The 12,675-nt window shown below is 44.8% G+C and overlaps 1 protein-coding gene across 1 annotated transcript in view; it reads right to left on the bottom strand.

Moving 5' to 3' along the window:
* Positions 1 to 524: 524 nt before the first annotated feature.
* Positions 525 to 12,675, bottom strand: part of CRYZL1 (crystallin zeta like 1) — a 36,799-nt gene continuing 24,648 nt past the window's right edge. The window contains exons 7-13 of the mRNA XM_080919033.1: positions 10,559 to 10,692; positions 9,104 to 9,215; positions 5,377 to 5,475; positions 4,519 to 4,637; positions 3,356 to 3,461; positions 1,874 to 1,919; positions 525 to 1,121 (exon numbers count right to left, since the gene is read on the bottom strand). Coding sequence (XP_080775159.1) covers positions 1,022 to 1,121; positions 1,874 to 1,919; positions 3,356 to 3,461; positions 4,519 to 4,637; positions 5,377 to 5,475; positions 9,104 to 9,215; positions 10,559 to 10,692 — 716 coding nt within the window. The 3' untranslated portion in view covers positions 525 to 1,021. The remainder of the gene's footprint in view (positions 1,122 to 1,873; positions 1,920 to 3,355; positions 3,462 to 4,518; positions 4,638 to 5,376; positions 5,476 to 9,103; positions 9,216 to 10,558; positions 10,693 to 12,675) is intronic.

The following is a 12,675-nucleotide window of genomic DNA, read 5'->3' as shown; positions in this document are numbered from 1 at the left end:
TTCCCGCGCGCTCCGGCCCCGCCCAGACCCCGCGCTGCTCACGGACTGGAGGCTCCCGAGGCCCCGCCCCGCCGCGGGCCCGCCCCGCCGGAGCATGCGTGCCAGGCCGTGACGCCCCGCCCAACAGATTTCCCGGTGGCCGCTTCCGGCCAGGCGCGCGCAGGCCGAGGGGCTCTTTCTGCTGCGAGGCAGGGCGTCGCCGAGAACCCTTCCCCTGCGCGCAGTGTCACCGCCTGGTACGGAGCGCGAATGCACTACAAACCACACTTTGAGTTGTGGCTATGGGCAGTAATTTCTCTCCGAGAGAAGCCGTAGTGTCATTCTGAGGGAGTGGGTGATGGGCCTATGCTCAACAGAGTACCCACTAAGGGAATGTCCTCCAGCTTCGGGCTAGCCTCAGGCCAACTCTTCCACCCTTGTCCCCAGTGCCCGACACACCCCAGCCCTCTATGCAAATACTATGCCACTACTAAAGGACCAGGTACTATAATTCTGCATGGTCTCACAGATATTCAGAGTGAATGAATATTTAAAAACAAAATTTAAATGCCAATGGATTACAAACTTGGAAGTCGGAAAATACACTCATGCTAAAATAATGGCATCAAAGGTTTGTTAAGGAAGATGTTGAGAATGGAGTTGATACAAAATCAAATTACGTTTTAACGTTATAGCAAAAGCTTGTGACAGATGTACTGATAGAATAGTGTGGCTTTTGCTGAAAGCAGTTTTCTTAATGGAAAGAATTTTATAGCAGAGGCATAGTGTATAGAGATAATAACAAAAAGATTTTGGAATGTCCCCTTCAGGTGTTAAAAAAATTATTTGGATTACTTAAACATTATTTTTGCAAGTATTTTTCAAATATGTCAAATAACCAAACATCTTATTGTGTCAGGAAAACAGGCTTTAAAAATAGAAAATCTTGTTTTATCTTCCTTGATTTTTCTCAACAATTTCCAAAGAAAACTGGCTTCATATACAGGTGTGGGTGCATCCAACTGAGGTCTGGGAAAGAAAATTAAAATTGAACAACTTGCTTTTTTCTTTCTTGATTTTTCTGAACAACTTCCATGGAAACTTTTGCCTCATACAGTGGAATGGGTTCATCAAGTAGAGGTCTGAGGAGGAAAAGTGGTTAGAAAGGTCAGGCACACTCAGATGAGCAGACCACACAGGACACAGTAGAACATACATTTGACAGTTTGCCTTTAAACAATGCAAGCAGCTTGGTGGTGGCACAGGCTTTCAATCCCAGCACTGGAGAGGCTGAGGCAGGAATTTCTGTGAGTTCCTAGTCAGCCAGCCTAAGCCTGATAGCTATCTTTAAAAGAAAAATCTGAACAAAAATGACAAACTCATGCATTGATATTTCTGTGACTTAAAGAAGTAGTGACTTTTCCTTTTCTTTCTTTTTTATCTTGTTAGCCCAGGGTGGCCTAGAACTCATGATCCCCTTGCCTTAGCCTTCCAAGTACTGTGAAGACAGGTGTGTGCCACAACACTGGGCTAAAGTGTTTACGTTTTGAAAGAAAAATATCCTATTCTGTCCCTTCATTTAATCCTCACTTTATAATTGATATAAAACTCCAATTTAAACAAACAGGGTACTTTTCCCCCTCTTGTCAAGCTATGAATTATTTCGAATTCTTTGGCAAGAGGGACGGAGAAAGGGGAGACACACAACAGAATTGAGGGGAGAGAAGTCACAAGATCCTTATGCTGTGGGAATCTTCTCTAGTGTACAACCAGATACATTTTGAGAAACAGGAAGGGACAGCTGTTTAGCTAAAGGGAATAATAAAGGTAAGCACTAGGTTGACCATGACACTGGAATAAATACAAAGCCCACTTTATCTCTGTTTTAACATACCTGAAAACACCAGCAGACAGCTTCTCCATCACATCTTTTAAGATGCGTACATGGAAGGATTGTTAAGGTTCAACTTAGCAGAGAAGGGATTAAATAAACCATTCAAGATGCTGGGCAGGGACTCCTTTATTTTTCTTTTTCTAAGGCTTTGTACTTTCAAATTCAAAGTGGTGCCACAGCAACGAGAACTGTCAATCACTTCTAAAACAAAGGGATGATTTGCCATAACTGAGGTATGACAGGAACACAAGCTGGGGAAGACGGATTCGAACAGCACGCGGCACTGGTCTTTTTCATTTAAGCATGATGCATGATACTCAGCATTTCAGCGCTCACATGAGATAAACACCAATCAGTATGGTTGATAACAGGTTCAATTTGTTTGCATAAATTATTTTGTTTCAAAAATGAGAAAAAAGCTAGTTAATATGCATATATTTGTGGTGGTTTTAATGAAAATGTCCCCACTGGTTCATGTGTCTGAAGACTTGGTCCCCAGTTGGTGGTGCTATAAGTCATGGAACCTTTAGGAGGTCCGTCTTTGTTGGAGGAGATACTTCACGGGGGCAGGGCTTTGACGGTTTATGGCCTGGCCTTACCCCTGCTTACTGACCTCTCTCTGCTTCAGGGGTGTGGATAAGGGCACATTAACCCAGGGTCCTGTACTGATGACAAGGCTTCCCAGCTATTAGGGAAATGTAAGCCAAACTGAACCTTTCTATAAAGTGCTTTTGGTCATGGTATTTGTCATAGCAACAAAAATGTAAGTAATATTTTGTTACTAGCAACCAAAATTATATCCATATTAAAAAATAAAAATAAACAAGAAGGTCTCGAGAGATGGCTCATTGGTAAGATCACTTGCTGTATTTGCAGAGGACCCAGGTTTGGTTCCCAGCACTCGTGAGCCATCAGTGTCTGTAACTGTAGTTTCAGGGGACCTGACAGCTTCCTTTGGTCTCCTTGGACACCAGGTACACAGACAACATGCAGGCATAGACCCATACACAGACACAAACAAACAAACAAATTTCCATAAATGTTCCATTATGATACTTATAAGATTAAATTAAACAATTTAGAATATTTTATGCAATGGCACCATCATAAAAGTTAATTAAGTATTCTACCAATGAATATCATGTAATGCAAGTTAAAAGCAATTTCCACCTGCCTCATCATTTGCCTCCTGTTCAGAAGGAGTTAGACCCTGGGGTAGATAATTCAGTCTCTTACTCCTTGTACCATTGGGCACAAAGTAGTAGCCTCTGTAAACATCAGTCTTTCCACCGGTGAACTGGAACTACATTACTCAGAACTCATAGACCTAATGTTTAACTGAATGCAAGATACATGTCACACAGTCAGACACACTCAAGGGAAGTTCACAGCTAATTACAATTCCTTATCGTTACACTGAAAAAATTTATAAATTCAAGGCAGTTCAAAGATAGCAACTGAAATCAGCAGAAAAAAGGATATAAAGATATTTTCCCTGCTGTGCATTTGACAAGTTCCAAACTTCATCATTAAGGAAAGCCACTGTTGCTCCTTTGAGGAAAAGGCAGTGGCTATCTGGAGGATCCAACTTTGATAGAAGAGACAAAGACAAAACAACTACGATTAAGTTGAAGAGCACAAAGATGCTTAGACTAGAAACACTTTAGTACAAATGAAACATTGTAGAAAGCACAAAACTCACTACAAGCTTAAATAGCCATTAGCTGACTCTTACATTTTCTTCCCTATGTGGTGATGAAATAGCCAAGACAGGGCAGATGCAGGGCCAATGTGAACTCCGGGGGTAAGACAGCAGAGGGTAATGTGTGTGACAGGTTCTCTCTGGGCCTTTGGCCCACTACTATCAAGCAGCTGTGTCTGAACTGATATATTACAGTACTTCTATATTAGCTATGATATAAACATTCAATTAGAATTCTGTTGAAAAATATAACCTTGGGAGGTAATTCATCTATACAGATATATAGGGACATCAATTTGGGTTATAAAATTATGATGATATTATTTATAAATATAAAAACTACAGTTATGAGGTTACTGGAAAGAAAACTTTTAGAGTCTGGGAGATGATTCAAGTAACTAATGTGTTTGTTGTACAGACACAAGGACCCAAAGTCAGATGCCAGTACCCAGTAAAAGGCCAGGTGCAGCAGCACACCTGTCATCTCAGATGTAAAAGGCCAGGTGCAGCAGCACACCTGTCATCCCAGTGCTAGAGAGGCAGAGACAGGAGGATACTTGGGTCTTGGTGTCAGCCAGTCTAGCCAAATAATAAGTTCCAGGCTCAGTGAGACATCCTCTCTCAAAAGATAGGGTGGAGAACAATAGAGGGAAAAAGCAGATGCTTACCTCTGGCCTCCCTTGCATATACATGTGCACACAAAGATAAAAGTATAGTTTGAAATACAATTTAAAAGTCTAGATGTCATTATGTGCAATTAGTTAAATACAACTGTAATTCCTTCTAACTGACCAATTCTCTGTGGGACAGACTTTGACCAGTGCATACCTAGCATAGGAAAGCAGCTATTCTTTTAGGCACAGGGTGTGATAGAACTTAAGCTGTTCTTTGCTATCGACATTCCCTTGGTGTAAGAGCAAGGCTTTGTTATTTCTGAAAATACCTGAAGGTTTTCTTCTGTTGTTACCCAGTGGCCTCCAACACCAAGAAGTGTGATGATGTCATGCTTATGTGGCAGTTGTAATTTTACAGCTGGTTCATCATCTTTACTATATAATCTCACTTACAAATAAATCATTAAAAAAGAGAAAAAAGGTATTTTATAAAAATCTGACAATTTATTTTATTTATCAGTCTGTTTTATAGCAAGGAACACTTAGCAAAAGGCAAACTTAATTGGCTTTACACTATACCAAAATGTACTCTAGACTTAACTAAAATTAAATACGAAATATAGATGAGATGCTGTCTCACTAAACCACCAAGTCACATGCACTGAAGCCCACATTTGAAAAGTGATCACTTCCAGTTTCAATCCTGGGAAACGAAGATGAGGAAGGACCACACACAGCAGCTATAGTACAACAGGACACAATACAGCTGTGCAGGCTCAGAAGGCTGCTCAGGAACAGTGGTGCTACCTACATGTGCACACACTGAGAAGGGAACAAACGTTTCCTCAATAGGCAGGTCAGCCACCCACTAGAGGGCAGCCATGCAGTACCCGTGGCTAGAAAGTGCTGGGCAGGTGTGTGGTATTAGGGACCCTCTGATGACAGGTTTTCTCACAGGATTCCCTGTTCTGTTTAAGCTTCACTGCCAAGTCTTAAAAGGAGTGCTCTCTCTCTGCCAGAGGGAGTCAGGGAAGGAGTTACACTTTAAATTGACAAATTTTAATTAAAACCAAATCTTCAATCACCCAATTTCATGGCTACAGTAATAATTTGCTCCTAGTTAAACCTTTTCTTCAATTTATCCAACTAAAACCATCCCACAGGCTACTCAGGCCTCAGGGACCCACCTCCGGCATCTATGACAATATCTACTCCCAGGCCGCCTGTTTCCTCCAAACAGCTTTCCGCAACATGGACTTTCCCGTTAGACACATCGATCACTCGGGCTGTTAAGGAAACCAAGCAATTGTACTGTTTTCTTTGAGATCAACACAAATAGATCAGGGGAAGGAAAAGAAAAGCTAGTAAGTTTCAACAATTACTACATTAAAAGGAAAAAGTCAATTCTACTTAAACTTTCTTTTCTGTTTTAAAGGAATTCAATCCTGAACTGTGAGGTCCGGCCTGTGTTTGTCCACTGTGACACTCACTGCTTTATCCCTTTCCTCAGGAAACCAGCTCCCAACATGGAGAACAGTCCTGAATGCAAGGAAAAGGAATATGATTGGTTTTGGTAGAGATAGGGAAAATTAGGCTATTTTTAATTGGCTGCACTGTTGCATATGCACACACACACACACACACACACACACACACACACACACACACAAAGATAATATTTTGTGTGTGTCTGTGGTTCTAGGTGAAGGACATGAACAAACCCTGAACCTTATCAATTGCTAAAAAGCAGTCTACTACCGAGCTATGTCCTTAGCTCTTGAAAGAACTAAGCAATAGAAAAGGGAATTATATTAACAGTACAACAGAACAATACTGAGATTGAAAAAAATTCTCAGAATTTGAACCAACGAGAATATATTTCATTTTGTTTTTAGCACCGTGCTGAGGACAATGTTTGTTAGAGCTGTTCAGACTACAGGTACAGTCTAACAGCATTCTGTGACTGTTGCTGGTGAGACTGGGCAAGGATGGGGGGCAGGGTGCAGGGTGAGAGTGCAGAAGCAGGGGTGCAGGGGGCAGGGTGAGAGTGCAGAAGCAGAGGGGCAGGGGGCAGGGTGAGAGTGCAGAAGCAGGGGTGCAGGGGGCATGGTGAGAGTGCAGAAGCAGGGGTGCAGGGTGAGAATGCAGAAGCAGGGGTGCAGGGGGCAGGGTGAGAGTGCAGAAGCAGGGGTGCAGGGTGAGAGTGCAGAAGCAGGGGTGCAAGGGGCACGGTGAGAGTGCAGAAGCAGGGTGCAGGGTGAGAGTACAAAAGCAGGGGTGCAGGGTGAGAGTGCAGAAGCAGGGTGCAGGGGTGCAGGGGGCAGGGTGAGAGTGCAGAAGCAGGGGGCAGGGTGAGAGTGCAGAAGCAGGGTGCAGGGGTGCAGGGTGCAGGATGAGAGTGCAGAAGCAGGGGGCAGGGTGAGAGTGCAGAAGCAGGGGTGCAGGGTGAGAGTACAAAAGCAGGGGTGCAGGGTGAGAGTGCAGAAGCAGGGGTGCAGGGGGCAGGGTGAGAGTGCAGAAGCAGGGGTGCAGGGGGCAGGGTGAGAGTGCAGAAGCAGGGGTGCAGGGGGCAGGGTGAGAGTGCAGAAGCAGGAGTGCAGGGTGAGAGTGCAGAAGCAGGGGTGCAGGGGGCAGGGTGAGAGTGCAGAAGCAGGGGTGCAGGGGGCAGGGTGAGAGTGCAGAAGCAGGGGTGCAGGGGGCAGGGTGAGAGTGCAGAAGCAGGGTGCAGGGGGCAGGGTGAGAGTGCAGAAGCAGGGGTGCAGGGTGAGAGTGCAGAAGCAGGGGGGCAGGGTGAGAGTGCAGAAGCAGGGGTGCAGGGGGCAGGGTGAGAGTGCAGAAGCAGAGGGGCAGAGACTGCTCATACTGCACACACTGCTGTTCAGACCTGAGATCAGTCTCCGGGTTCCTGGCACCCTTGTCACATAATTCACAACTGTCTGAAACTCCAGCTCTAGGGGATCTGGTCCCGTTTTGGACTCTGCACCTGCACCCATGCACACACACACACACACACACACACACAGAGAAAAATAAATCTTAAACAAAAACTTCACAAGAAGGCGCTGGAACAATCCTACTTGTGCAGAATTAGTCAACAGGCAAACATTTTCAAGAGTGCAATTTTAGCTCTCTACCTCTGTTCTACAGTTCTCCCCATCTCCCATGCCGGAGAGTAGACACAGGGCTTCATAAGTGGTGAGTAGGATCCTATTCCTGAACGACAGTAAACACCACCATTCTGTTTTCTCTTTGTGTGGATGTGACGTTTGCAAATGTTTGTAGGTGGACATGTTGACATGTGCTCTTGAGGATGGAGGCCGGAAGTCTACAGTGAAAATGATCCTCAACTGTCCTGCACTAAACAAATAAACAAACCCCAGCTGTGTTGTATCACACTCATTGTGTGCATGTGTGCAAGTCTGCATGTACCACAGAACACGAGGAGCACAGAGGACACTTGTGGGAATCATTTTTCTCTTTCTACCACGTGGGTCCCAGGGAAGGTATTTGGTGGCAAGTGCTTCTACCCACTGGGCCACCTCACTGGCCCGTCCACTCCTGTACTTATTGAGGTAGGGTTTCCCACAGAACCTGTGACTTGTGGTTCAGGCTGGTTTATCTGGCAGGGATAAACCCCAGAGATCCCATCCACCTTCTGCCTCCTGAGTGCTGACTACAGGCTCATGGGCTCTGGGGACTGATTCTGCTTTTCACGTTTGAGTGGCAACTGTTTTGACCACTGTGCCATGCCCCCCGCCCCTATCTCCAGTCTCACATTTATTCAGTATCTGTCTTCTCCCCTTCAGTTCTTATATTGCCCTGCTTCTATTTCTGATTATCTTTGTCAGAGGAAATAACTTGGGGCTGGAATAAAGTATTAGTCCGTTGTCTAGTTTATACCTTTTCTTTTCCTCCCCCATCCCCTCTCTCTTTGGCTGTCCTTGAACTCACTCTGTAGACCAGGCTGGCCTTGAACTCAGAGATCCACCTGCTTCTGCGTCCTGAGCGCTGGGACTGAAGGCCCGTGCCACCACTGCCCGGCTGTATCTTGAAGAAGCTAGTTAAACTCTTTGAAAGTACTTTTGGTTTAGCGTAACTTTTCCTGACTGCCCTTCCCTCACACTCTGCTGGTTTTTCTGTTACTGTCTTCACTCCAGTCTCCCCATGTCCTTTTGCTCACTTTCCCTGATCTCAATGCTTTGTTCTTTTCTGTTCAGCCTCCATCACGGTCTGCATGTTTCAGCCGTATCTGACTTATGTTTCTGTGTACATGGATCTGCTTCTCAGCATTCTGTAAGAGGCAGGCAGTGTTCAAGGCTGGGAAATACACAGAATGATGTAAACCTAATGATTGACAGCTGAAATACAGACAACCCAGGTTTCTAAATTACATTAAAGTTGACTTAGTTCAAACTCGGTCAAATTAGTAATAATAGAACAAAGAAGAACAACAGAAGACGTAAAAACAAATGTAGGTGTAGAATCTTAAACGGCTGAATATGTAGCCCGGTGTAGTCACTTCCCTAGCATGTGTGAAGCCCTGGGTCTGATGCCAGCATCACGTAAACCAAACACACAACTACCAGTGAGAGGAAACTTCAGTAATGAGCTGCATTGCCTAAGTAAATATGGGTTTGGCACACATGCTAAGAGCATTTTAAAGCTGAATTTTATTTGGGGTTCTGTACTTTGTTTTACCAGTGTACGTCTTCTTTTCTTTTTTTGAAAAAGGATCTCAATTGTACTTTAGGCTGGCCTTGAACTCATGACTCCCCTGCCTCACCTTGCTGAGTGTTGCGATTGTAGCAAGAGACACCATGCCGGGCTACCACTGCAGGTTTTGATTTCCCTGTAAAATTTCATGTTTTAAATGGTCTGTACTGAATAAGATGTAACATGTAACATATAACGCACCTATAGAAGGTCTAAGCCTTTCAAGATGTTGCTTGTCCTCCAGGCTGTACGCTGTAGAGATCACCTTGGCCCCTCTGTGCTGTGCTAACTGAATGGCTATTGTGCCGAATGCCTGTGTGGAAATATGGATCAATAGATACAGGTGAGAGACACAGCTAACTTAGGTGGCAGACCGTATAACTGTGTCAGTCCTCAGTATTACTTAATATATTCTACAGCATTGCATAATAGAAAAAAGAAATGTTGCTCCAGTGTAGCAGGGAAAGCATGTGGCTGAGTCCCTCCTAACTACGAGGTCAGACTAAGCACACATAAGTCCATGGAGAAGAACGATGCCCACAGCAGCAGCATTAGTTAAAGCTGTGCAGCATACTCGGGATCCAGCCACACTGCTCCAGTGACCACAGCACTTCAAGAGCATCTCTGCATCCTCGGTAAGAAGGCAAGAACTAGGAAAACACTCTCCTGATGTTTGATGTCAGCCTAGAGTTAATGCTAAAGATGTATTTGCCTCCACCCCAGGACTGTGGCTTTCATCAACAACCTGTTAAAAAAATAAATCCATGGGGGCTGGAGAGACGGCTCAGTGGTTAAGAGTACCGACTGCTCTTCCAGAGGCCCTGAGTTCAATTCCCAGAAACCACATGGTGGCTCACAACCATCTGTAATGGGATCTGATGCCCTCTTCTGTTGTGTAGACAACTACAGTGTAGTCATATAGATAAAATAAATAAACCTTAAAAAAATGATTTTACCCTAAGTTTTGTGCCTTACCCCGCAGAGACAGGATTTCTGTGTGTCTCTGGCTGTCCTGAAACTCACTCTGTAGGCCAAGATGGCCTCAAACTCAGAGATCCACCTGCCTCTGCCTCCTGAGTGCTGGAATGAAAGGCATGCATGACCACTGCCTGAATGCACCATTTTTAAAAATGGACTCTGCACGTAGCATCTTACGGGTTTCTCTGTCCAGTCCAAGCTTCTCTATGAGCCCTGTGGTAAATGCCACAACTCTCACTGCCTACCTATGAGCGTTGGGGTTACAGTTCAGAACGTGTTGAGGCTCTGGAATGACTCTACAGGCTCACGAGCTGTTCCACTCAGTAATCGTAGTGAAGAAAATGGCTTGGTTGGCACGTGTCCTACTGATGGACCACTTGTCAATCATACACCAAGCCTTGGGGGTAATCATCACTGTTGTGAAAAACAAGAGAGAAACAAAGGCCTTGCCTCGTTTTTTTTTAACATACTGGTAGGTTCAAAGTCAGCGGCTAGCCACACTAAGTCTAACTTCTACTCCTGCTATTCATAAAAGCTGTCAACAAGCATAAAACGGGAAGATGGAAAAGGAATCTAATGATTTAAAGACAAGGTTATCTGCAGACAACTTTTCTACAGTCGCTGTGTTTATGGTATATTGGACTAATTTTTTTTTAAAACAAAATCACAGGGACTCACACTTGCCCCATCCATGACGAGCACAGACTTTCCGGGAGAGAGCTGAGAAAGGTAATACAGAGCCGTACAGGCTCGGACTCCATCCCGGATGACTCCAGCGGCTTCCGTCCATGAAACCTTTTCTGGTTTATGAACTATCGAAAAGAAGAAGAAACAGTTTGTTAGTGAACTCCATTAGCTCCTCATCTCCCTCACCACGAGCGTGCACCGACCCTGCCGCAGCCCCCACCCTGCCAGTTACAACGAACTTCCCTGTTTTTATTCCTGTGTTTGGAGAACCTGTTCTCCAGGTGGGGCTGTTCTGAGACGATGTGTCCAGAGGCACGAGGAATGGAAGGCAGAGCTGAGGGGCTGACTATACGACACAGGTCACTGCCTTCTCAACAGTCCCTGCTCTCTATGCTCCGGTTTCTCCTCTTCCTTCAGTTTCCCAGACACTCAGTGGTTGCCAGCTCTGCCTGGTTCTGATCATTTTTTTTTATTTCATGTTGTTTTTAAAGTGTGTGAACACATGTACGACACAGTGTGTGTTCAAACAGCAGAGGACACTCCCTAGCCCTACCTTAGTTTAAAAAAAAAAATCTTTAATTCACCTCACCTCTCATTCATTGCCCCTCCTGGTCACCCCCTCACACAATCCATCCCCATACCACCTCCCCTTCTCCTGAGCAGGTAGAGATCCCCTCTGTGTCCCCCACCCTGTCACTTCAAGTCTCTGCAAGGCTAGACGCTTCTCCCACTGAGGCCAGACAAGGCAGCCCAGCTATTGGAACATATCCCAGGTACACAGCTCCTGCTCCAGTTGTTCAGGACCCACATGAAGGTCAAGCTGCATCTGCTACACATGTGCAGGAAGCCTAGGGCCAGCTGTGTGCGCTCTTTGCTGCTTCCGATGATGAGAGGGAGCCAAGGGTCCAGGTTAGTAGAGTGCATGGGCTTCTGAAGCAGCCCCCCTCTCCCCGCCAGTTTTTAAACAGATCTTTTTCTTGTCCTCATTAGGGAGGCCATGGTGGAGCTTTGGCTTTTATTATTTTATGGCATGGGCCATGTGGACGTGTCTGTGCGCTCGTCCATTCGTAGCTGGTGACCTAACACTACTGAGACATCAGGCGGTGACTCTGGACAGGCACTCCCTTCACCAGCCGTCCTCACGGCTTCTCCAGCAGTACCTGCCGCCAGAAGAGCTCCGGGCCATCCTAGGCTCTGTACGTCACACAGCCCATCACTTGGATGTATGACAGTTCTTCCTGTGATTGTCATTTGTTCTTATCTAATGAAAATGCTGAGGACCCTTCTCATGTTTGCCAGCTCTGGAGTCCTGTCATGAAGACTGTTGAGGTCTTGGCACTTTCTTGTTTATTGTTTTATGGAATTTTCATGTATTTCAGATGAGGTGTCTGTTTATATGGTACAAACATTACAGGCTGAGCATCCTACAGAATGCTTGAGACCAGAAGCATGCTAGATTTTGGAGTATTTGCATACATAGTCAGCTATCTTGCAGACAAGACCCAATGAAAAATATAAAATTCATTTCTTTCATGTATTATATATATATATATATATAGCTTAAAAATTTTATCAATTTTATTATTTTTTGTTGTCAAAGATTTATTTATTTATTTATTTATTTATTTATTTATTTATTTATTTATTATATATGAGCACACTGTCGCTGTCTTCAGACACACCAGAAGAGGGTATTAGATCCCATTACAGATGAATGTGAGCCACCATGTGGTTGCTGGGAATTGAACTCAGGACCTCTGGATGAACAGTTAATGCTCCTAACTGCTGAGCCATCTCTCCAGCCCACTGATTTTATTCTTAAAGACTAATTTGCTCTCACGTATGTCTGTACACCATCTGTGTGTAGTACCCACGGGGGCTAGAAGAGGGCATTGTGACATGAGGCTGGAGTTACAACCAGATGTGAGCCACTGCATGGGTGTTGGGAACCAAACCTAGGTCCTCCAGAAAAGTAGACTGTACTAGTAAAACCGCGTAGTCATGCCTCTGAAAGTAATTTTATGCAGTAGTGTTAGCATGCTGCCTTCATTTTGGCTGCTGCCTGTCATAAGAAGCTTGGTGTGGAATGCTGGTATCCCCAAGTTTTA

This window comes from Micromys minutus (genome assembly GCF_963924665.1).
Source record: "Micromys minutus genome assembly, chromosome: 7".
In the NCBI taxonomy this organism is placed as follows: Eukaryota; Metazoa; Chordata; class Mammalia; order Rodentia; family Muridae; genus Micromys; species Micromys minutus.
This window is presented reverse-complemented; position numbering and strand designations above follow the sequence as displayed.